This window comes from Astatotilapia calliptera, chromosome 11, assembly GCF_964374335.1.
Source record: "Astatotilapia calliptera chromosome 11, fAstCal68.1, whole genome shotgun sequence".
Classification (NCBI taxonomy): domain Eukaryota; kingdom Metazoa; phylum Chordata; class Actinopteri; order Cichliformes; family Cichlidae; genus Astatotilapia; species Astatotilapia calliptera.
Genome location: NC_137432.1, coordinates 38324372 through 38349832, shown reverse-complemented (window position 1 = coordinate 38349832; position 25461 = coordinate 38324372). Strand labels below are relative to the sequence as shown.

The window sequence follows — 25461 nt, the reverse complement described above, 5'->3', positions numbered from 1 at the left end:
AAAATTGAATTGTTCCAACTTAATACCTCAGGCAGCAGAAACCCAAGAAAGAGGAGGGAGACGAGGAACCATCATGGAAGTACAGGCCCCTGCACGGTATGTACCACCGGCAGGTAGAGGAGATGGCTAATATCCAGAAATCCTACCAGTGGCTGGACAAAGCTAGACTTAAAGGGAAGCTCTAATAATATCAAGAGCTGGAGAGGATGTGGAGGGTGAAGGTAACAGTGGTCACAGTGGTAATCAAAGCACTTGGTACGGTGACCCCCAAACTAGGCAAGTGGCTCCAGCAGATCCCAGGAACAACATCGGAGATCTCTGTGAAGAAGAGTGCAGTCCTAGGAACAGCTGAGATACTGTACATAGTGATGGGACGTTCTGTATCGAGGCTTCGGAGCGTGTGTCGAGTAATGGAGGGGGCGTTTCCGCGAAGTGCGTATCGAGGCTTGCTTCATTTATGGGAGGAGCTGAAAATGATGACGTCCGAAGCCTCGCTGCCCGGCTGTACCACGTGACTGGTTCATGAAGTGGTTCGAACTTTGCCGCGAGCTATGACAGCGATATAAACCCTCAGACTTCATTCAAAATGTGGGTGTTTGATGGAGAGTTGCGGTTAGAGAGAGTTTGGAGACCGTTTGGAGGTTTATGAGAGTGAGGAGAGAAAGTCAGGAGAGAATGGAGCCAGCTAAGAAGAGGAGGATGTCCTCCCCTGTGTGGGAACATTTTGATCTTATTCCTCCCAACAAGGTATGTAAATTTCTACAGAAGATGTATTTTCATGATACTGATGGTGCAATACAATTTATGTTGAGCTGTCTTGACTTTTGTACAAGGTGAAGTGTTTGCTATGTGCCAGGGAGCTGGGATATAACAACAACACCTCATCCATGCTTAGGCACTACAGAGCTTTGCATGAGAATAAGAGGAACACCGATTGTGGAGCAAGACCAGGTGAGCCATCAAATGCAATGATAATATAGCATGCAGTAATGTTACTAAATGATATAACAATATTATACAGCTGTTATAAGTTACGTGTGTGATATTTATATTTGTGCTTTATCTTTATTGTCTTTCCTCAGGAGAACAATCTCAAATAGATGAAGACCTGGTTACCATGGTGATTGAGGACTCACAGCCATTTAGCATTGTGGAGGACAAAGGATTCAAAAGATTTGTTAAATCATTAAATCCTAGCTATGTTCTCCCCACTAAAAAGGTCATAAAAGCAGTGAAAATTTAGTTTTTACAGAATAAAATGTGAACAGGCAGGAAGCCTCAGTCTGTAGCTGTCCATACCTCAACGTTACAAAAGCACAACTACTGTCCACACCCCACCCACACCTCACCTCACAGTAAATGATCATTTCCATTTCAAGCATTTCCAAATAATCATTTCCCATACTGCCACTATAAATATACACAGTATACTGCCATCACTACAATATAGATGTTTTACACACTCCTTTTGTTGTTGACATTTACAGGCTGTGTGCAAAATGCCACACTCTTCAAATTCATGCCAGCTATTATTTTTACGTCCAGTAGGTGTCCTGCTAGAGCAAATGAAGCTTCAAGAAGCTTCGCGTTGGGGTGAACCAATTGGATGAAAAGCTTCAGTGCTTCATGAAGCTTCATCTGCCCATCACTAACTGTACAGGACTCACACAGACAGGACTGGAACTCAAAACGCTGCCTTAATGCTGAAAAACCCTCATAAAAATAACTCAAAAACAAAAAGTAGAAACACTGGAACACGACAAACACACGGCATGGAGAAAGTACGACACAAAAGAGAGCAAAGGCAAACAGAGGGCTTATATACACAGGGAGTAATCAGGGAATGGGAAACAGGAGGGAGACACAGCTGGGAGAGATTAGGACTAACGAGACAGGGGCAGGTAAAACTGAATACACTGACATAGGACTGGGACTATCAAAATAAAACAGGAAATAAGACACAAATCACAAACACTCAAACGTGACACTGAAGGATAGACAGAAGGAATATAACCCATGAAACAGAAGACAGTGACTTAAACTAGAGGCCAGAACAACAAATGACACAAAGAGAACAAAACCCTTAGTGCACTGTATTGTTAATTTGAAGAAAGAAAGACAAAATCTGAGATCTCACAGTACTATTTCAGGATTAAAGAGTAAACAGTATTTCAACTTTAACCCTGAAATATTATATAATTTTATAATAATTATTATTATATAATTTATTTCATTACTGAAATATTTTTATTTTCAAAATTAACAAAAATAAAAAAGATCTTTGATTAAAGCACAAAGATCTGAGATAACAGTTGAAACAGCATGAGGGGCATAAGGCAGTGTCAGTCCATGCAACGTTCATCAGGCAGCACATTCTCAATGAATCCCAATCTGAAGAGGCGGCTGCACAGGCGTGCCAAGGTAAGAACCACGCTCGTCTTTTTGGGCTGAAGCGTTAATGCCCGTCTGCTCTGACACACCGTGAGCTGCTGCAGCTCAGTCTGTAGGTTGAGCTCCACTAAAAGTCTCAGCAGACAAGCAGCTGCTTTCACAACATCACAGCTGGAATCACACAAAACTGACCTGTGATCAGACATCATCAGGTGATATTTCAGGAGGAGACAGACGGTAAACTGCGCATGCAATCATTTCCTCTCTGACACAACAGGAAATTCCAAACTTCCCAAATTGACTCAGAAAAATCTGCATATTTTCTTTGACCGCAAGATCAAAGAGAAAAAGACGTGAACCCACTTACAGCTCTGCTGCAGCAGCATCAGCACCTCTGCAACCAAACAGCTGATCCAGAGCTGCAGCTCAGGGCTGCTTTTAGAGGAGGAGAGGGGCGATGGCGGGGGGGTGGAGGAGGAAAGGTGGCACCTCCTCCGGCTCCTCCCGTCATCTTCCTCATTAGAGGTGGATTTACATGTTTGACTTGTGAATCAAAAGGATTTTCTGGTCACACTGAAGCATCTGTTGTGAGTTTTGGAGAGACTGCACATAGACTGATTTTATGTTTACATTTTATGCCCTTAATCACTGTATTCTGTCTAATTGCTGCTGCTAGTGTTTCGACAAACACTGCAAACAGTGAAGGGGAGAGTGGGCATCCCTGCCTGGTGCCCCTCAGGAGACAGACGCTGGACGATGTTTGCTCATTTGTTCGGACACAGGCTGTTGAGGAGTTTTGTGTAAAGTTGCAAATAAAAATTTCCAGTTAACTCTTTAAAATGTGTGTAGAGACACGGGAGCAGAGAGCACGAGGCAGTTGGGAAGAAGACGTGGCACGAGAGCCAATGAACTGTTTACATCGCTGTAAATAAACGCACTCGTCATCATTAAGAGTCCTGCATCTGGGTCTTCACTCCCACATCCCCACGGTTGGCCAGCGCTAACCGTGACAAAGAAAGAATATTCCTTACTGTTGGGGTGAAGGGAGCGCCAAAGTCGCAAAGCCAGCATCGCTCATCTACAGTTTGATTATATTTGTGGACTGCGCTGACTTCCTGCTGTGTTGAGCCTTTCTCTCTATTTAGTCCGAAGATGAGGTCGAGTGAGTAATTTAGGTGTTCAGAGAGTGCAGTGGAAGAATGAGGCGTCGTCAACATTTGGGCCATATTCACTTACGATACACAGCTTGTTGTCAAGTATAGATCATTTAATAATTATGAATCTAATCTCTTGATCTATGACTGTGAGTACTTTCAAATCAATATTTTTATGTCTATTGCTAACCCCTTTGTAGCTCACTACATACATACAGGCTGAGAACACGTTAGGAAACCTGTGACAGGCCTGTGGGTCATGGTCTCGGTCATATCACCCAGTGTTTGGAGTTCCTTGTGTCCTTTGTCATGTTGTGTTACTATTTGTGTTTTAGGTCCAAGGTTTATTCAGTTTATTAGATTTCCCCTCGTGTCTTTGCCCTCTGTCTCATGTTCCTCTGTTTCCTGTTTTATTGTGAAGGTCTCGTGTTTCCGTGTTTGTTCCTCGTTATCCGTCTCTCATGTCAGCGTCTCCCTCATGGTTGTGTGCGTTTCCCAGTGTTCCCAGTATCGTTTTGTATTCCCTTTTCCATTCTGAGCAGTAAAGCTGTATTTTGAGTTCATGTTTCAGTGCATGAGTCTGCGTTTGGGTCCGCTCTGTGCTGCCTGCACAGTTATGTGTCTGTTGTAAGACAACGTCTGCCTGGAGTTTTTCACGCTGGTTAAATATCTTTCTGTGCATTTTTAATGGGGCAAAACTGGAATTCACAGACTAATGAATAACATCACATTTCATCTTTACAGTCTGTGCAAAGTGAGGGACATGCCTGCTTCCTGATGATGCTCCCTTTGGCTCGTAGCGCTGCTGGTGGACCGTCCTGGAGCGGTGACACCGCCGGCGCTGAAGGTCATGTGACAGCCTTCAAACCCAAAGACGCATGATTTTCTTTTACAAAGGCTGGAATCCAATAAAACAAAAAGACTTAACACAAATGAATAATCACACTAATCTTTCTTTGTATTATAGAAATAAAATAAGGTGGAATAAAATCATTACTTTTGCTCTGTGGGCCCGAGTAGTGTAGTCAGTGTTTCAGGATTGCTGAAGAATCCCACGAGGCAGAGCAGCATCGTCCTGTGTTATGTATCATGGTATTAAACCTGCTTTTTACCAACAGAGGGGGGAAACTCCTTTCAGGTGAGTTACTGTTATTACTTCTGTGCTCACATTTGGAAGTGAAATGTAATGTTTAAAGACAGCAAAGACGATTAAAACCACAACTTGTCTAATAGACACCAGTTTACTGAGCTCGAAGTCTTAAAATGATCAAATAAATAAACCATGAGACTTCAGGCTGATGGGGATGTTTGTGTTTCCATCTTTCTTCACAATAAAAAATGACCTGTGATAAAGTCTTTGAGCGTGTGACCACAAAAACATCAGATACCAGTCTGGAGGATAACTCCAGCCTTCACGATGGTGCATCCCAGTAAACGACTCTATCATCCTGTCACTGTTATGTAACTCGTTGTACAGTAAATTATCCAAAGGAAAACCCGTTAAGTTCAAAAACTGTTGTATGAAAAGACTGTTTTTAACAGGAAGCGATGGAGCTCAGAGCAGCGCAGCTTCCACTGCCGCACGCTGCAACGATCACTCGATGCAGAGACGTGTGGCGTCCCTGTGCTGCAGAGTGGGCAGCGTCGCTGCTGAGCGCTTACCAATAACTCATTTTTACTGAGTGAGGGAGCCTGGGCCTGCTGACTGCTTCTTAGGCATTGCAGCGCCACCTTGAGGCAGGAACACAGCACAGCAGTACCGTCTTTGACCTGAACGCAGAGGTTGAACCTCGCGTGACAGGATCACTGAATATTCCATATGAGCTTTAACATATCAGGTGGATAATGTTTTAAACTTTGTTGTGCTGCGTTTATCTGTTTTAATGTCAGGTTTGGGTTGTTTTCACTGAAATCCTGAAGAGGCACACAGACACGGACACATGTCGGACTTTTATCTAAACACAAACTTTTATTCAGAAACAAACAGTACAAAATACATGCAGCTGTTTCAGAGGAGCTGCTTCAAGGCGCCTGCGAGCTTTGGAAATATTTGGATTTTAAAGGCAGGTTTTAATATTTTCAACAGCAGGGGGCAGCGTTTCTTGAGCTGGCGTTGTTTTAACTTTAGTTTTTGATGTTTCTAAATTTTCTCACAGATTTTGTTTGCCCGGCTGCAGCTGCAAAGGCACTGCACCAACGCCTGGTAGAAATTTGCATCACAGTCCTGCTTCCTTTGGCATCTGTTAAACATAATTCATAAAGGTTTTAGGCATAAAATCATTTTTCAACACATTCTCGTGATGTCTTTTCTTGGAAGCATTTCAAGTATTTAAAAATGAAAATACCTTTAAAAATAGCACCCTGTGACATAAAAAAGATTATTCCATTTCAGTAAAGTAGTTTCAGAGGAGTGAACTAAACTAATCATACATGGGTGGAGGACAAGGCGGCTCCTTGTGTGTGTTTAAGTCTTTACACTTTAACTGCCCAGAACAAAACCCACTGTGGACGAAGCTGCTCTGAGGTCGCTCTGCTGCTGTGTCAGCTCTCAGTGCAGATCGGTGGCCCGGCGCCTCATCTGTGCTTTGACAGACAAACTCTCTCGCATTCTGCCTGCGTCGCAAAGCGGTTTTCGTTGCCTCCGCAGCCGCTGTACCAGAAACGGGAGCAGACGCTGCGTTTGTGGTCGAAGAACCACCTGACCGTGTAATTCACACAGTCGCCAGCATCCTTGCCGAGGAAGCAGATGCCTGCAAGAGGTGACAGGAGCGAGGAGGCAAAATCAGCTCACAGAAAAACAAACTCAATAAAACAGAACAGAAGAATAGAAGAGCCCTTTATTGTCATTGTACATGTGCAAAATTATGGGCGCTCTGCAACGGAGGAAGAAAATATATCAATAGTAAAGGGCTTCAGGAATACATAGCAGACAGATCGGGGTCAGCAACCTTTAACACCCAAAGAGCAGTTTGGACCCAGCTTGTTGTTACCATAGTTCATGGAGGAGCTGCTCACTTACGTTTGTGGATCCAAAGATCCATGCTTGGCCTGCCTGGGGTTGAAAGCCTCGATAAATCCACGGCGCTTCGGCGGGTACGGTTATTTTGAGCGATGAAGAATACTAACATATCATTTTATTTTTGTATTTCAAGATCACGATAATCTTCCAATTGCGAACTACAAGTTAAAAAAGAACCAAGACAATTAAAATACACTTCAGTTACTTGTCATTTTTTTCCAAACCACGTGGAGCCGCAGTATAAGGACTAAAGAGCCGCAGGTTGCGACCCCTGCTCTAGAGGAATGTGAGTGTGTGAGCGTCCTGAGTGATGAGGGTCACTCAGACCATGCCTCAGATTGGTGGGCAGGGGTCGGGGAAGAAGCTGTTAGTGAGTCTGGAGGTGTGGCAGCTGACTGACCTGAGGCGCAGACCAGAGAGCAGTGGGTCAAACAGGTGGGGGGCGGGGTCACCTGTGATGGCCCTGGTTTACTTGAGACAGGAGGATCTGGCGATGGCCTCCAGGTGTGTCAGAGGGCAGCCAGTGATTTTTTTGGGGGGTGCTAATGACCCTCAGTGCAGCCTTCCTGCTCTCAGTCGTGGCCCCTGAGTACAAACACCTGGCAGGAGGATCACGCTCTCCACTGAGGAGGGTAGAGCAGCAGCTCTGGGCCTTCTTTGCCAGGGTGTTTGATTTGATTTTTGCAGACTATTATTAAATGCATAAACAATGAAGAGTGAACTGAACAGGAAGTCTGAGCTCGGATATCTGCCGTCTGCTCTGAAGGCTGGGAAATATCAGTCGTTGTCCTCACACGGTAGGCTAGCAGGACACTGGGCACAGTTTATGTATCGAGCTGCAAAGTGCAGCTGTGCTTCTTACTAATAACACTGTAACCTCCTGACACCCAGCACACTCGTTTATGTCCTCTGAAGGGGAATTTATTTTAGTCTGTATCTTTTGACCGGTTTGAGCTACCCCACTAAAAGACTTTCCCTCAGTTCTCGGCTGGTTAAACTGAAGTAGGCTGAATGTTTGTGGCTCATGTTTTGGTCAATGTCTCCCTATTTGATGATTGCAGACTGTAGGTGCGATGTCACTGAGATCATCTGCGTTCCTCAAACTCAGCGTTCTTCCCGTCATCGTAGCGAGGAAGAGAAAGGACAGTGTGACTGAGAGCAGGTGGATGCTCACCTGTGGACACAAAGCTGTCCAGCTGCTTCGTCGGCTCCACGTCCACATCTGTCAGAGACCAAACAGTCAGCAGGGAGTGCGAGCTAAAGCTGCAGAGCTTCAGTGAAGCAGGTTTCATTAGAGCACTTTACAACACCACAGGCTGAGTTACACCCACAGGGGAGAAATAAACAGCAACACAGACGGCCATAAACAGGCCAGTGATCCGAGTGTGTGCTTGTTAATGATGTGGACTCACTGACGACTGAATGTGAACCCTTCGTGGTTAAAATCTGTTTGTTTTTAACTAATTAGAAACATGTCTGTAAAGGTTCTCAGTCATCCAGCTCATCGTAGTCTGAGGAGCTTGGAAAGAAAAGCGTCTGGACTTCTTTAAGTTGCTTGAAGACGTTTATGCTTCTTCAGTTCTTACAGCAACTGGTTTAAGCCCCGGCCCAAGAGGGGACGACGGACCCCCTAATGATCCTGTACCTAATCACACGAGCCGAGGTATGAAAACAGGTGCAGGTCACAATCAGCCAAGGGTTTGGGTGAAACCTAACTCCACCCTATCATGTGATTTCATTCCCGACACCTTAACGCCCAATCACATCCTGGGCCTTCTGACCTCAGGGAATCAGCCTCTTTGCTGATTTGATGAAAGCCCAATTAGGATAACCGCATGTTTTAAGAGCTTTCTTTACACGTGTGGGTTCACCCAACATCTTGGTTGATTGTGACCCCCACCCATTTTCACACCCAGGCAGAGGATCAATAGGAGGTCCACGACCCTCGTAGGGACACTCCCACAGGGCTTAAAAATCTGGGACGCTCCACCAGTCGCTCTGAGAACTGAAGAAGCTTCTCGGGTGAAACGTCTTCAAGAAACTGAAAGTGCAGATGCTTTTCTTTCCAAAATGTTTTTGAATGTTACTGAGCACTAATTAGTGAGTGTGTGTGTGTGTGTTTATGTGTGTGTGTGAGTGCTCTACCTGTGAGGTCAGCTCCTGAAAACGACCTCTTTCTTTTGCTCAGAGTGTTGATGACGCTCAGGTTTCTTGCCAAGATTCCCGTCTGCTCCTGGAACCAGTTTCTCGGCTGATCGGAAATCTCCAGCTCCCAGTCTGCTGAGCCCTGACTGGACACAGAGCAGCGGCACTCGCTGAGCCATCACAATAGCTTTCTGAATAACACGTTTAATTATTGCTGCTCCGAAACTGCTGTTTACTAACATTTATGTGCTTTATATTTCAAGGCATAGAAATACTACAGAGAAACCCAACAATCAGACGACCTCATATGAACAAGAACTTGGCAACGGTGGGAAGGAAAAACTCCCTTTTAACAGGAAGAAACCTCCAGCAGAACCAGGCTCAGGGAGGGGCGGGGCCATAAAAAACAAACTGGAGTCTATTAGATAGATATGATACAAACCACTGCAGCACAGTACCTGTAATACCTACAGCATGTTCTAATCGCTCTAATAGGATATTATGGTCGACAGTATCGAACGCTGCACTGAGGTCTAGCAGGACAAGCACAGAGATGAGTCCACTGTCAGAGGCCATAAGAAGATCATTTGTAACCTTCACTAAAGCTGTTTCTGTGCTGTGATGAGCTCTGAAACCTGACTGAAACTCTTCAAATAAACCTCTGCAGATGATCTGTTAGCTGTTTGACAACTACTCTTTCAAGGATGTTTGATATAAAGGAAGGTTGGAGATTGGCCTGTAATTAGCTAAGACTGCTGGGTCTAGAGATGCTTTTTGAGTAAAGGTTTAACTACAGCCAGCTTGAAGGCCTGTGGTACATAGCCGATCATTAGAGATAGGTTGATCATATTTAAGATCGAAGAATTAATTAATGGCAGGACTTCTTTGAGCAGTTTTGTAGGAATGGGGTCTAAAAGACACGTTGATGGTTTGGAGGAAGTAATTATTGAAGTTAACTCAGAAAGATCAATTAGAGAAAAAGAGTCTAACTTAACATCAATGGTACTAAGAGTAGCTGTAGATAATATTACATCTGTGGGATGATTACTGGTCATTTTTTCTCTAATGATAAAAATGTTATTTGTGAAGAAGTTCATGAATGTTAAAGGGATGGTTGGCTCAACAGAGCTCTGACTGTTTGTCAGCCTGGCTACAGAGCTGAAGAGAAACCTGGGGTTGTTCTTATTGTCTTCAATTTATTTGTGAAGAAGTTCATGAAGCAATAAAGAGAAACTTATTCCAGTTAATTAGTGCCAAACAGTAAGAGATGACATTGTCTCCAGCTTATGGGTTATCTGCTTTAAGGTGTGTTTGTGTGAGCTACACAGATGTGTTGTTGATGACAAAGCTGTGTGAGTCTGTGTGAGTCTGTGTGAGTCTGTGTGAGTCAGTGGAACCTGTGGCTTAGTGTGAGTCTGTGTGAGTCTGTGTGAGTCTGTGTGAGTCAGTGTGAGTCTGTGTGAGTCAGTGGAACCTGTGGCTTAGTGTGAGTCTGTGTGAGTCTGTGTGAGTCTGTGTGAGTCAGTGTGAGTCTGTGTGAGTCTGTGGAAGCTGTGGCTCAGTGTGAGTCAGTGTGAGTCTGTGTGAGTCTGTGTGAGTCAGTGTGAGTCTGTGTGAGTCTGTGGAAGCTGTGGCTCAGTGTGAGTCAGTGTGAGTCTGTGTGAGTCTGTGGAACCTGTGGCTCAGTGTGAGTCAGTGTGAGTCTGTGTGAGTCTGTGGAAGCTGTGGCTCAGTGTGAGTCTGTGTGAGTCTGTGGAACCTGTGGCTTAGTGTGAGTCTGTGTGAGTCTGTGGAACCTGTGGCTTAGTGTGAGTCTGTGTGAGTCTGTGTGAGTCAGTGGAAGCTGTGGCTTAGTGTGAGTCTGTGGAAGCTGTGGCTCAGTGTGAGTCTGTGTGAGTCTGTGGAAAGTGTTACCTGTTCGTGTCCAGAGTGTCGCCTGGCTCTGACAGCTGGCTGCAGGTCAGTTTAAATGGGAGTGGAGGATAAGTGTTGAGTCCCTCTGAAATAAACCCGAACAGCCCGTCAGTGTGTGTCTGGTTACAGACGACAGGGAGATCTGAGCGTGCTCTTACTGTTGAGGGCGGAGAGGAAGACCCTGATGAAGCGCTGGGCGTAGCCCTGCTCATCGGCCTTCAGCCTGTCGAGTCTGATCAGGTGCTGCTGTATCGGCACGCTGGCCAGCTCCTCCACCTCCATCCGGTTGTAACGATCACCCACCGTCACCACAAACAGCGCCACCCCCTCACACTTGGCCTTCTGGGAGATGTAGCGCAGCTTGGCCTGGTCTCTGTAGGCCGTCTTGGTGCCCACCACAGTCAGGACGGCCCTCTTGCTGCGCGGCTGGCCGGCCTTCAGCAGCACCTCCCTCAGGGTGTAGTCCAGCATCTGTCCCAGCGCCAAAGAGCCGCCCTGCTGCTGCATGTTCTGCATCATGTACGTCTTCATGTCTCCAGCGTTCTGGTAGGTCTGCAGGCCGAACTCCACCTTGGTGCTCTGTTGGACCAGAGCTACTCGGGCCTGGCGGCCGGCTCGGCGGGGCTGTGGACTCACGGCCAGCTGCTCCACCACAGAGCTCAGCAGCTGCCGGGCACCGGCGTATTCATCGGCCTGGATCTCCCTGGAGCTGTCCAGCACCATGACCAGGTCCACATCCGCCTGCTGAGGCAGCACTGGTTCCTGGATGAAGGCGCACTCCTCTGCACGCCTGCAGGGGTCTGCAGAGACAGCAGCAGCCACTGAAAACACCTTTATTCATCCACATACGCTGCTCGTGTATTTAACGTTAACTTCATTGTAAAAAGTGATTTTTCTCATGTATTACCAAAACTGAAACAAAAAAGTCTGATATTGTGTAAGTGTTTTTCATCCAGGGAAGGATTAGACACCTAAAGGCATAAAGTTATGTATCAACCAAAGTCTCTGTCAGTGTACAGAAGTTAAATATTTAACTGTTTTTCTACACGATGAACAAAGAAAGAAATGTGTGAAATCACAGAAAAAGTTCTGGAAGTTTTGTTTTTAACTGCAGTCGTATAAAAACCTTTCATTTGTTATTGCTTAATGACTCAGGGAGGTTTTAATCAGCAGGGAAAGTCGTAAAACTGCAGCAACTTGTTGGCGGTGAGCAGCAGATCCAACAAGTTAGAATCAAAAATGGCTTCAAGTGCACATTCAGGGCTGTGAGACTCGCAGGGGAGAACACGCATCACGTTTAAGGCCTGGACAAGTTGAATCGTTTTGTTCTCCATCGTGGAAAAATGGCTGAAAATAAAACCAGGCCAGCTTTAAAAACTCTGCACTCAGCTCTGCGGTCTCATCCCTGTGTTTCTGTCTGTGCACTCGGCCTGAAGCTACACTTGCTGCCTCGGAGTGTCGGCCCCCTTCCTTCTGTCACATATCGGTATAAATAAAGTCCCACCCCTACCTACTATCACAGTCACCTGCTGCAGAGCCGATAATGGCATCAATAAAAGTAGCCGCACGTCCTGAGAGCAGTGAGATGTGGCGATTTACATTTTTAAGAGGACTGTAAAGTCAAGCTTCCTCATATTCACTTTGATCCCACACAGCTCATCTAACTCGAACTAAAAAAGTGTGCAGTGCAGATGAGGTATGAGCATCAGTCGTTACCGTAACAGACGGCACAGCTCTTGACCCTCCTCAGGTCAGCAGCCGGCTCCTGTGGCCTCCTCAGCACCGTGAAGATGGAGTTTCCTGTGTCGTCAGCCTGAGAGGAGACAGCAGCTACCGTTACCGACCGCTTCGCTCGTTCATGACAAACAGATTCCTCAACGACTGAAGGAAGACGACAAGCAGCTTAAAGAAAATGATGTTTTATTAAACTTTCCCTCTTCGGTCCATCTGTCTTGTATGTGCTTTATAACTGACAGCCATGAGAGAAGGCTTCAGGCACCACAGCTGTTTCTTCCTGTTGTACACTAACTTCTGGCTACACACTGTAAACGTAACTGGAGCCGCACAGGGAGACTAAGTGCACAATGAGCTGGAACGACTTTGTGCTTGCAGGCCAAACAGGCTGGGAAAAAGGCCCTCACATCATGTGCTGAGAAGGTCCCAGATGTATTGGCTCAAGTGAGAGCAAAGAGTTTAAAAGGGAGATGATGAAACCGTGGAACCCTCCAGAAGTCATCACACTGTAAGGTCTAAAAAGGAAACGGGGACACCCTGACTGTAGCATCAAGAGCCAAATGTTTTTTAATCCAAGGCAAACACTCCGATAATCTCAGGGCGCCGTTGCTGTAACAGTGCTTACTGATTTATGAAGTCCCATCTTCATCCAAACCAGATATTACGATATCGACTCCACACTCCTGTATGTTCACACTGAGAGGCATGGTAGGTTTTGTGGACAGATAGGGTGGCACGCTCGCTGCATTATTGCATCACTTCCTGCTCCTGGTGCACCACATCAGTGGTGCTTGTTCAGTTGTCTAAAGAGCAGCAACATCAGCAGTAACTGTCTGAGAAGCTGGCTCTCTTCTGCTCACTTTGTCGGTTGTCCAATTATTCCTTTGCCTCCTTTAGCACCTGGTCGCCTGGTTGTAGCTCTGGAGGCCTGGCTCCCCACAGAGCCAGCCAGGCCCTGTGGTGCTTTGCAAAGGTACTGTTGGCCTGGTTGACTGTGTCCAAAGTGGGAAATCAGGCCAGTTTGGTGACTACGAGGAGGAAGTGTAGCCTCAAACAGAAACCTTCAGTACGTTTCCCTGTGTACAGACTCCCTGGACTGCTTCCTGTGTGGTGAGTGTCGGAGAGAGAGGCTGGTCGCGTGTGTGGATTGCCTGAAGAGGAATGAGCACTTTGCCCCTGGATTTCCCTGGAGCCCTGACCCCTCACCTTTTTGTATATACACCCGGTGTGTCCTGCGTGTGAGTCCTCCACCTCAATCGTAACAGCAGCTCCCATTTCATTTATTAACCTTTTCATCTACGCTAAAAAAAAAAAAGAAAAAAAAAAGAGGCAGCACGGTGGCACGGTGGTGAGCACTGTTGCCGCACAGCAAGAAGATCCTGAGTTCAATTCCACCATCAGGCCGGGGTCTTTCTGTGTGGAGTTTGCATGTTCTCCCCGTGTTTGCGTGGGTTCTCTCCGGGTACTCCGGCTTCCTCCCACCGTCCAAAGACATGCAGCTTGTGGGGATAGGCTGATTTGACAATCCAAATTGCCACTAGGTGTGAATGTGAGTGTGAATGGTTGTCTGTCCCTGTGTGTCGGCCCTGCGACAGACTGGCGACCTGTCCAGGGTGTACCCCGCCTCTCGCCCTATGAAAGCTGGGATAGGCTCCAGCGCCCCCCGCGACCCTGAAAAGGATAAGCGGATGGATGGATGGATCTACGCTAGTCCATGCTGGTATCAACATACTGAGTTATCCTGACCCACTGAGTCACAGCCAGACTCCTCATCGCACAGGCCGAGGAGGAGGAGTGGCAGCACTTCAGCTTATTAACCAACCAAAGACACAGTTTGAATTCATTTAAAAAACTGTTAATAAGCAGTTCTCATTTGTTATAACAAACAAGACATAATATTTGGTTACAGATTATTACTTCAGTACTTCAGACTAAAGAAGAAACTGATAGTTGGGGTGACCCTGAATCCTTGTCGGTTGTATAAAATAATGTCCAGCTTATGAGTTTTCTGATCAAAGCTGTGTGTTTGAGCTACCCCAGGGAGTCACGCACTTCACATTCCAGGCTCTATTCTTTCTACAGAATCCAGAGTCAAGATAAAATGATTAGCAAGACACCAGAACACTTTTCTTAAAGGTAACGCAGTTTGCTACTTGATTGCTCCTGGGAAAAAGTAATTTGCTTCACTACCTGTTACATTAAAAAAAGCTGTCTCACAACCACAGTTTAGTAACATGAACCTCAGGCTGCACCAAAGCAAATCCCTAACGAGGACTCACATCTCTGAGATCTTTCTCTTAGCAGAACACGAAGCAAAGACTGATTCTACTTTAGAAACGTGAGCAGGTAGACAGGGAGGCTGCAGCCCGACTGCTGTTTGTTACCTGTGGAAGGTAAAGTCTGTCTGGGCAGCATCAGCAACAGGTTTCCTACAAAAGCTGTTTTTGGTTCCCATCCCCAGATGGTCTCAGTCAGGTTTTAAGTCAGACTAAATGAAAGATGATTTTGTGCATGATGGTGCAGTTTAAAGTGTTCAGGTTAATTCATCAACATCGTTTTTTCCAACAACAGAAAAACTATGAAACATGTTTGAGAATTCATTTGTAATGTATCGTCTAATTTTAGCATGTTCACCATGGACCTGATGGAGGCTAAATCAAACTCACCTCCATCGCCTGATTAATCGCGGGAACGTTCCTCAGGGAGATGATTGCTGGGACGATGTTCAGAGCCCGGTACTCCATAATGGCAGCAAGAATGTCAGTGTTGTCCTGAGACGCTCCATTGGTGAAAAACACGGCCACCTTCCTCACCATGAACCCAGCTCGCACTCGTTTGAAGATGTTCTGACCCACAAAGCGCATGGCGGCGCCCAGCTGGCGTTTGTTGGACGTCTTCTCTAGGGCGATGTTCTTCACAGCTTCTATCAGCGCAGTCTTGCGATGGTAGTCCTGGAAGCGGATCAGGTACTTGGTGTAGGCGCTGTATCCAACCACAGCCACGCGAGCGCCTTGTGGACAGTTGCTCTCAGCGATGCTCAAGTCCTCCAGCAGGTGGAGGAGGGCGGAGCGCTGCCTCTCGAGGGCCGTCGGAGTCACGTCGTCAGACATGTCCAAGCCGAACACCAGCTCGGTGGGGTAGGCCGGACACTGTGACTCACCTGGAGGAGGTAACGTCAGGAAGAGCTGAAGTGAAACGACCGCGGTGTTGGAAACACGCTCAGGCCGATTAACAGATACTCAAAGACGACTAGTTACAAGTTACAAAGGACTTCTGCTACTCAGTAAAATCCACCAAGCAGTTGGAGACAGTTTCAGATAAAAAGGTGCAAATATGTCCCGATGATCTCAGTCAGTCGGCATCTGTGGACAAAGTCTTTGTGCTGTACTCACCATGTTTGTTCTCACTAAGAGGAGACGTACGTACCGTGTGAACAAGCTGTGTGAAGCAGAAACACATTCACTTATCACAGCGCTCGTACTCTGCAGTTTGCTTCCACAAACGTTCGTTTTAGTTTCCATCCTCTACATAAAAACTCATAAACAAACAGCTGATCATTGTTTTGCAAACGTGTTTAAAGCGATGACACTTACCACAGTTGTCCCTGATTTTGTTGATCAGTTCGCATTCCTGAGACGACAGAAAATGTTCTTTGTAACAACATATTTATTTTCAACCCGTTCTCACTCCCAAAGCGTAACATTTTACGCTAGGTGACAAATCGTCACCATATTACGTTTTCGGCTACCCACCACGTTCCTAAATGACGACCTCGGAAAAAGAGGAAATATGAGAACCGTCTGGACTGAACCTACACATGTTCGCTCTCTTTCTTCAAATCGCTTAGAAACACGCTATTTAACATCATTAAAGTCCTGGTTAAGGTCAGGAATAAGGTTATGGTCAGGGCTAGGGATAAGGTTAGGTTTAGGGCTGGAATACAGGGCTGGAACGTCTACTACCGCGGGAGCGTCATTGCACTGGATTCCAGCAATAACCCGCCGCGTACCATAAGAACGCCGAAGGTCTCCTTTCGCGTTCCTCAGGAACGCCGCGGGACGTGACAAAACGTCGACATGTTACGCCTCGGGAGTGAGAACGCTCTGTTATTTTAAGCAGGTGAAGCGATTTAAAGGTGGACTTACAGACAGGCCTCTGCTCCCAGGAGGACCTTTCGGGCCCTGGATGGAGGAAAAACAGAGATTATTGTAAGTTTATTTGGGAGGATAATCAAATGTGACTTTTATCTGTGGCTTCCACAGGGTGATGACCCGCTTCCTTTACATGGTGCCGGTTTTACGTTGATGTGGTCCCTCCCTGACAACGGAACAGGATGCAGCGTTACTGCTGGAGTCTGCCAGTCATGGATGGATCTTGTGTGATGTCTGTTCCTATGGACAGTGATCCCAGCAATTTGTGATGCTGTGTCATTACCAGCTTTTTGAACTGAAATCGTCCATCAGTAACCAGGACGTGCTCACAGCCATCTGCCTCCAGCTCAGATACCATCCTGCTCTGTCACAGCAACCCTCTGCATGATCTCGCCAAATACATCCATGAAACCTCTATGAGGTCTTTCTCTTTTCATCCTGCCTGGCAGCTCCATCTTTTAATATGTCCTCTGTCTAATTTAATTTAAAAACTAAATGAGCTTTTTCTTATTGAAAGATTTGCTTAGAAGATAACATCATTCAAAGAATTATTAGACGTGCTAATGAGAGTGAAGGTAGGCAGGTGAAGATGCAGTTTAAACGTACTTTGTGTCCTGGATATCCGTCACCTCCAGGCTCACCTGGCTTTCCTGGCATGCCTGAGTTCCCCTGTATGGGTCACACATAAATCACAGAAGAAGCAAAAAGCCAACGTCTCAGTGACGCGACATCAAAGAAACCTTTCTTACCCCACGACCCCGGTTCCCCTTGGATCCTGGATACCCTTTCGGTCCCTTCGCACCGTCGTCGCCCTGAAGACAAAATGCCGTGTCTCAATCACCACAGAGTCCAACATACTTCTAGCTTACTTTGGCTGAACCACATGGTGGCATCAAAGTTTTAGTGTGTGGAAAATGGAAGGACTCACCGGTAAACCAGGGTAACCAGGAAAACCAGCATCTCCCTGTACAGAGAAAGGAAGAAGCAACGATTTCACGATTAAGACTTTCTAAAATGTTCGGCCACATGTGTAAATCTGTTTTACCCACATCATTGTCCAGCTGAACAGCACCAAAGACATCCCCATGCCTATGCAGATGATACTAAGCTGTATTTTTCCACTAAGCCCCCAAATCTCAACAGCCTCCCAGACCTCAATCACTTCACCACTGCCAGTGAAAAATGGACGAACGTTCCTTTTTCTGAATCCTGGTAAAACTGAGGTTCTTCAGGTTCTTATGAAAACTTGGGAGGGAACATTTTGGATTGTGCCAGCACAGAGCTTGGGTGCGGGTCACCAGTGACACAAACCACGGTGTATCCTGAGAGAACCAGAACATCTTCTCCTCCATCAAACGAATAGCTGAAACTAAAACCATGTGGCGTTCTTCTTACTGCTTTTCATTGTTGATGAAAACAGAATTCATTCAGTTTTTGTTGGTTGATGTCAAATTAAGGTTCAGCTCTACCTTTGAACCTTTCGGTCCTTCAGGTCCAAACCCGTCACGACCATCCAGACCCTGAACACAGAGAAAGTCTTGCATGAGATAACTGCATTGAATTACAGATATACACAAGCTCAGCTCATGTTCGGGATCCTACCGGCATTCCTCTGGGTCCTGGTGGTCCCAGAGCACCCTTCACACCTGGTTCTCCTGGTTGGCCCTTAAATAACAACCATGGACATTTCTCCATCAGAATTTACACCCCCATCCAACAAAACCCTGCCAAAATATCTTTCCATTTATAAATAAAGAGTACATTATTTACAGGCTGAATCCAGTTTTATTCACATTTTAAACGTTTAAACTGCTGCTGTGGTTTATGGCCACGATCCTGGGCCATTTGACCCAGCGTTTTGAGTTTTTATACATTTGGATGTTTATGGTTTATGTTTAAGTTCATCAGGTTATCTAAGTTCATTTCTGTTATACTGAGGTTGCTGTTGTTTATTACAGTCCCCTGGTGTCTTCACCCCGTGTGTTTAAGTCTCCCTCAGCCTTCACGTGTTTCATGTCTGCGTGTCATTATGCTTCCTGTTTTATTTTGAAGAGGTCTGGTGTCCCATGTTCATTGTGTTTAGTTTCACTTCCCCTGTGCCGTCATTGTGTTTCCGCTTCATCACCTCCTGTGTGTATTTAGTGTGTGTTTCCACTCATTCCTCGTCCAATCGTCTGCTTTGTTTCCATGCCTCTAGGTTTATGGATTCATGTCAGGTCTTCAGGTTTCTAGGTCCTTGTTCTAGTGTTTTTATATTTAGCTCACCCAGTTTAGGTTATTGTTAGTTTCTCCTTTGCCTTTTGTTTTTGTGCTGCTTACTAGTGATGGGACGTTCTGTATCGAGGCTTCGAAGCTTGTGTCGAGTAATGGAGGGGGCGTTTCCGCGATGCGCGTATCGAGGCTTGCTTCATTTATGGGAGGAGCTGAAAATGATGACGTCCGAAGCCTCGCTGCCCGGCTGTACCACGTGACTGGTTCATGAAGTGGTTCGAACTTTGCCGCGAGCTATGACAGCGATATAAACCCCTCAGACTTCATTCAAAATGTGGGTGTTTGATGGAGAGTTGCGGTTAGAGAGAGTTTGGAGACAGTTTGGAGGTTTATGAGAGTGAGGAGAGAAAGTCAGGAGAGAATGGAGCCAGCTAAGAAGAGGAGGATGTCCTCCCCTGTGTGGGAACATTTTGATCTTATTCCTCCCAACAAAGTATGTACATTTCTACAGAAGATGTATTTTCATGATACTGATGGTGCAATAAAACTTATGTTAAGCTGTCGTTACTTTTGTACAAGGTGAAGTGTTTGCTATGTGCCAGGGAGCTGGGATATAACAACAACATCCATGCTTAGGCACTACAGAGCTTTGCATGAGAATAAGAGGAACACCGATTGTGGAGCAAGACCAGGTGAGCCATCAAATGCAATGATAATATAGCATGCAGTAATGTTACTAAATGATATAACAATATTATACAACTGTTATAAGTTACGTGTGTGATATTTATATCTGTGCTTTGTCTTTATTGTCTTTCCTCAGGAGAACAATCTCAAATAGATGAAGACCTGGTCAGCATGGTGATTGAGGACTCCCAGCCATTTAGCATTGTGGAGGACAAAGGATTCAAAAGACTTGTTAAATCATTAAATCCCAGCTATGTTCTCCCCACTAAAAAGGACGTAAAAGCAGTGAAAATTTAGTTTTTACAGAATAAAATGTGAACAGGCAGGACTGAGGCTCAAAGCCTCAGTGTGTAGCTGTCCATACCTCAACGTTACAAAAGCACAACCACTGTCCACACCCCAACCACACCTCACCTCACAGTAAATGATCGTTTTCATTTCAAGCATTTCCAAATAATCATTTCCCATACTGCCAGTATAAATATACACAGTATACTGCCATCACTACAATATACATGTTTTACACACTCCTTTTGTTGTTGACATTTACAGGCTGTGTGCAAAAGGCCACACTCTTCAAATTCATGCCAGCTATTATTTTTACGTCCAGTAGGTGTCCTGCTAGAGCAAATGAAGCTTCAAGAAGCTTCGCGCTGGGGTGAACCAATTGGATGAAAAGCTTCAGTGCTTCATGAAGCTTCATCTGCCCATCACTACTGTTTACCAGCCTACAATAAACAGCTCGCTTTCAGCTAATATTAAGTCTGTTTCCACTATTATCTACTCACATTCACACAGTTTGCTTCAACCAGACTGTGACACAAAATCTCATTGGGGCCATTAAAGCTTGTAGTTGGATAGGGGTTGGGTTTTGACTTCTACCCGCTGGCTACATGGGTATTCTGGTTAAAAGCTTTCCTGAATGCAAAGAAAGGAAGCGATGTCACCCACCTTCTGCCCATTAGGGCCAGGACGTCCAGGTAGCCCTGGTTCTCCAACAGATCCATGTTCACCCTGTGGAGGAGCAGAGCTGCCACTGTTCACTCTATTCACATCATGCAAACACTGAACACTCTTTATGTTGCAGCCACTGGAAATACTTCTAAAGTCTTTAAATGTCTAAATGTTTAAATGACCTTTAAAGCAATAATAATAATTAAAAAAGCAATGTTGGTATTTTTCCTCATGCAAAACTCCCTTTAATCAGACACATGCTTCATTAGAAAAACACAATCAGTACATCATAATTGAACTCGTTGGTCAGTGCATGCATACAGCCTAGTTGATGAACGCACCTGATTTCCTGGAAAACCAGGTGTTCCTTTGGGTCCAGGTTCCCCATTGTCCCCAGCAGGGCCCTGCAGGGTCATCACAGTTTGATAACTGGTGATTATTTACACCTCTGCTCTTCCAATCAATGATGACTGATGGATAGTCTGCATAGCTGTACACTAGTAGTCATCTGTAGTGTACGCTGATAATAATATATATGTCACTACACTTTATTTGTATTGCTTCTAAAACAAAGAAGTGTTGAAAAATAATAATAAAATTAGGAAATTAAAAGAACAAGAAAAAACAAGGGCGCTAGGATGTCAATCCTGGAAAACATTCCATCAAACAATAATTACAGAGCTATGACAAACACAGCAAATCAGTGCAATCTGATCAGACAGCGTGTGGTTGTCTGCATGCGCCTGCCAGAATCCTTTCTACGGCCAAACTTCATGACATCATGCATGAAGTACATCCTAGTACAGATACCGGGAGTCTATGTATATATAACAGGATACTGGAGTCAATTCTCTATCATCTCACACGTCGATTTAATCAGTTTCTGTTTGATGGTTATTCAGCTGTGTGACAACCCGAAGGATGCGGCCTCCGAAGGATGCGGCCTCCGAAGGATGCGGCCTCCGAAGGATGCGGCCTCCGAAGGATGCGGCCTAGGTTTTGGGACACAGCTTATGGAAAGACCAGATGTTTTTCAGTCACCAGGGCCTGAGGCTAAGTAATTCACCTGGAATAATTTTGTGTGTCCCTGACCAAATGGCGTGGAACACCTGCCTTAAGAATTTGGTTGGTGTCATTTAAGCACTGTGTGCCAGGAAGAGGGAGGAGCCAACGCAGGACTCAAAACTCAAAAAAATTAACTAAGGCAGGCAAAACACCAAATACAAAAAAACGTAACTCAGACGTGAAACTAGACAACTGAGAAAGTGAGGAACAAGCAACTAAGAGCAAGGAAAAGGGGGGACACTCGCAGCAATATGGGACGATGCAACAATGGGCAAAGGCAAACGGTGGAAACACACGGGGAATGGGGGAGAGATGAAACATAATGAGGTGGGAGGAAGGAAAACAGATGAATGAAACTCAGAGACAGAACTTATACGAGAGACGTGACAGACTAACCAGGGAGGGAACAAACTAAACCAACAGGAAGTACAAATGATTACACTTGGAAGAACGAGGAAACTAAACAATAGCAAAGAGAACATAAGAAACAGAAACACTGTGTTAGCGTGACAGCAGGACGGCGTCATTCACACATCGTCACAGCCGCTCTCGTCTTAAAGAGCGCAGGATTTCATATGTTGCTTTGAGAAAACAGTCATGGTGTGGATCAGTGCAGTCATGTTTTGGGGAAGTACGATCTGACGTTGGCCACATTTCAGATCAACAGTGAGCTTATTTGTGTCTGTGTGATACCTCCTAATGCTTTAGCTCATCACATGAACGTACGGCAGCCTGAATGTGCAGACGGAGAATATCACTTTCTGTCGACGTGAACACTGCCCATGAGACTGTTATACAACATGTGTTCACAAATACACTCCCCTAAATGAGAAACAGCTTTTCTTAAGTTGCTAACTAATACCAAGCAGAGCTGCAACTGCATCCTATCTGGCTTTGTGGTTTGACAGAGAAAAAAGAAATTCATGAATAGTTCCACTGAATTTCTCTGGAAGTCTGTCCATGGGCCAAATCCAGCACAAATCTGCCAAATCCAGCTGAGCGAAAGCCAAAGTGTAACCGGAGTGATGCAAAAACACAGACTAAACTGGCACCTCTCGAGTCCTGTGGGGATTTCTGCCTATTCAACTAAAACAAAACTTCTAAGGAATAATGTGTACAGTTACTGTCAATGATCCTTCAGGAATTTAATGCTAAATTCAACCAGATGCAGCCTGCGGGAGAACATTTACAGCTTACTGCCTCAGCTGTAAACTCTGTTAGCCTGGCTCTGAATCACGGCTCTTGAACAGTTGAGACTTCAATATTTGAAACAGCTTATTAGTTCCAACATATCGAGGGGTCTTACAACGCAGTGGAGATCCCTTTACAGGCCCAGCGACTTGAACATGATGCGTAGTGGTTACATACAGTTGTGGTCAGATGTTCATCACGGGCATGAATTTCAGGTCATTTTGGATTTTTAATGATTTCTTTAAACCTTTTCCAGTGTGCAACGATCGTAGAGAGTGTGCATTAGAGCAGGGCGATATGACCAAAAATATTTATCACCATATGCATTTGAAAATTTGCAATAACGATATAACTGACGATATAATTGACACGAGACAAATTGAGATGAGAGATGAGATGAGATAGCCTTTATGTGTCAGTTGCAGGTCTTTTGCCCACAACCGAGATGACAGACCTTGCCGACCGTACCTACAATACACAAACCTCTCCTATCATTTCAATCCCAGCGGGCAGCCTTGTGGGGGTTTGAACAGCCGGTTCCGCTTTCTTTATTCTTCGATAAGTCAGGGCCAAGCCAGCTCCGATCAGCCAGAACCCTGTTACCATGGTTCAGAATAGGTCGATATCTTCAGCACTCAGGCTCACCCAAGCCCAGACTTCTCGTTGAGGAAGGGGTGTCAGTTGCATTTAGGGACCAGTTGATCAAATTCATAATTCCTTTTTGTTCCCTCTCTGTTCCAGGGAAAAGGAATACAGAAAAAAAAGAGACTAGACAAGGACATAAGCAGGGAAGATGAGGGAGAGGAGAAAAAGTGCGTCCGCCTCCTCCGAGAGCCAAAGAAGAACTCCTCAACTTTATTAGTGCAAAAAACAAAACAAAAAAAACCCCATCCATGTGTTTTCACTGAAACAAGCAGCTGTTTTTTATCTGCATTAAAGTTATATAAACATTTAACAGTGCAAACTGACAGTTTAACCAAAAGGCGTTTCCAGTGGAAACTGGCCGACATATCCTCAGTGTAACCATGTATAATATCCACAACACTTAAAAAGAGGTCATACACACACAATACGGTAACATTATGCTGAAGCACAGCACGTATCACTCCGCAAGGCTCCGCCTACGACAGCCGTAATGCTCCAACAATCCATCAAGCGGTGCGGCTTCGTAGCTTAGCAAAGTCGTACTGAAACATCTGACAGATTTTCGAGCGCCGTGCACATAAAATCGTTTCCAGGTCAGTAAACACAACCAGAGTTCATACATAAGGCACACGGGATTATAAGGGGCTCTGTCGACTTTCAGAAAAATCAAAGGATGGATTTTAAGTGCGCCGTATTTTCCAAACAACGCGGTAATAACGACGGCCCGCTAGCATGCGCTACCAAAAATAGTGCTTTGTTGTGTATCTGACGGACGAAAGCTAAACCAGTTCCACACCAGTGAAGCTGCAGCGTTTTTACAAACCAGTTCTGGTTCATCGTTTCATTCAACGATCCACTTTCGCTCTTCTCATTCTGCGTCGCCGCCATGTGCGTATGTAAACAAAGGCACTGTGCATGTGCGTTTTACCCATATTCTATCGCCATGTTTCATTTTCTTATCGTTGCCCAACATTACACCGGTGTTACCGTGGATGGTATGATATGGCCCAGCACTAGCGTGCACCAAATGGATTTTCTCTAATCCACACTGTCACGGACCCGGCTCTGGAGGACTCGGGGGTCCGTGACCAGTTTTGACTGTTGTTATTGTTGTTAGTATTATTAGTATTTGGTGATGTGTGCTTTCTCCACAATGCTGTGTTAGTCTGTGTCCCACTCGTATGTATAGGCAGGGTGTGGGTGTATACGTGTGTATGTCTGCGGGTGTGGCTGGAGGATGGAGCACAGCCACCTGCAGGCCTGATAGGTGTGGCCCTGCGAAGGACTGGCCACACCTGAAGTTCCTGCCACACCTGTTGGTGATCAGGGCTCGTCGGGGGAGCTACTTAGGAGAGTGTTGGAGCTCCCACCGGCGCGGGATCATTGAGTTATCGTACCAAGTTAGTGTGTCAGCATATGTCTGTGTTGTTCGTATATGCCCGCCGAGGGTTAGTGTTGACGGCTGCCTCTATGGTTTCCCTGCAGGAGGAAGAGTGGTCCAGAAAGGCAGCACGCACGGGGTGTGCGGAAACACAACAGCGGGGAGCACGAGCACGAGCACAGACGTCGGAGGGAAGCACGCACACGGGGTTCAAGGGAGCAACGGGGAGTTATTGTGTTTACAGTTTTTCACTGTGAATAAAGAGCACTGTTTGCATCGCAGAGTCTGCGTTTTGGGTCCTCCTTTCCCCACATCCCCACGGTCTGCCAGCCAGACCGTGACACACACAGGCTCAAATATAAATAAACATACTAATTTTTGGCTAAATGTCTCAAAGTTCTTCACAGACGCTCTTGGTAGCTGTCGATAAGCTTCTGGCATAATTCTGGCTGCATGTTTGATCACTCTTTTTATCAGAACTGAGGTCTTGACCAGAGGGTGTTCCCACTCTGAATGACTGTCAGCGTTCCCACAACATTCATAGTAAGAGCAGCGATGCGAGAGGAAGGCTGAGTGCGGGGAGGAGGGGTTAAACTACAGCAGTCTTTTCTGAGTTAAATATGTTCGGTCTCACAATTAAGGTCAACCTGCCGTGCGTCCAATCACAAAGCAGACCGTCACGACAGAACCGGACTCTCACCTGTGGCCCAGCAGCACCTGGGATACCGGGAGGGCCTCGATTTCCTTTCTCACCAGGTGACCCCTGCAAACAGAGTCAGACGTCTGTGTACAGTCACAGATATACGGTATAATCCTGAT

General features: G+C 45.6%; 1 protein-coding gene and 2 long non-coding RNA genes across 4 annotated transcripts in view; 2 read left to right on the top strand and 1 right to left on the bottom strand.

Moving 5' to 3' along the window:
* Positions 1-496: 496 nt before the first annotated feature.
* On the top strand, positions 497-1271 carry LOC145432012 (uncharacterized). Its single transcript, XR_013912354.1, has 3 exons — positions 497-747; positions 834-951; positions 1083-1271. It is a non-coding gene; the product is annotated as an uncharacterized LOC145432012 (long non-coding RNA).
* Positions 1272-5491: 4220 nt separating this feature from the next.
* The window catches only part of LOC113031844 (collagen alpha-6(VI) chain-like), a 53713-nt gene continuing 33743 nt past the window's right edge, over positions 5492-25461 (bottom strand). Inside the window, exons 23-40 of one of the 2 annotated variants that reach the window (XM_026184299.2) lie at positions 25343-25405; positions 20702-20764; positions 20358-20420; positions 18111-18173; positions 17978-18028; positions 17437-17472; positions 17258-17320; positions 17115-17177; positions 16503-16538; positions 15951-15987; positions 15784-15795; positions 15024-15517; positions 12340-12436; positions 10782-11423; positions 10624-10708; positions 8710-8855; positions 7739-7786; positions 5492-6295 (exon numbers count right to left, since the gene is read on the bottom strand). In XM_026184299.2, the coding sequence (XP_026040084.2) occupies positions 6120-6295; positions 7739-7786; positions 8710-8855; positions 10624-10708; positions 10782-11423; positions 12340-12436; positions 15024-15517; positions 15784-15795; positions 15951-15987; positions 16503-16538; positions 17115-17177; positions 17258-17320; positions 17437-17472; positions 17978-18028; positions 18111-18173; positions 20358-20420; positions 20702-20764; positions 25343-25405 (2238 nt within the window). In that variant the 3' untranslated portion in view covers positions 5492-6119. The remainder of the gene's footprint in view (positions 6296-7738; positions 7787-8709; positions 8856-10623; positions 10709-10781; positions 11424-12339; positions 12437-15023; positions 15518-15783; positions 15796-15950; positions 15988-16502; positions 16539-17114; positions 17178-17257; positions 17321-17436; positions 17473-17977; positions 18029-18110; positions 18174-20357; positions 20421-20701; positions 20765-25342; positions 25406-25461) is intronic. The other variant, XM_080308613.1, reaches the window with a different exon arrangement.
* LOC145432011 (uncharacterized) lies at positions 23721-24923 on the top strand. Its single transcript, XR_013912353.1, has 2 exons — positions 23721-24661; positions 24747-24923. It is a non-coding gene; the product is annotated as an uncharacterized LOC145432011 (long non-coding RNA).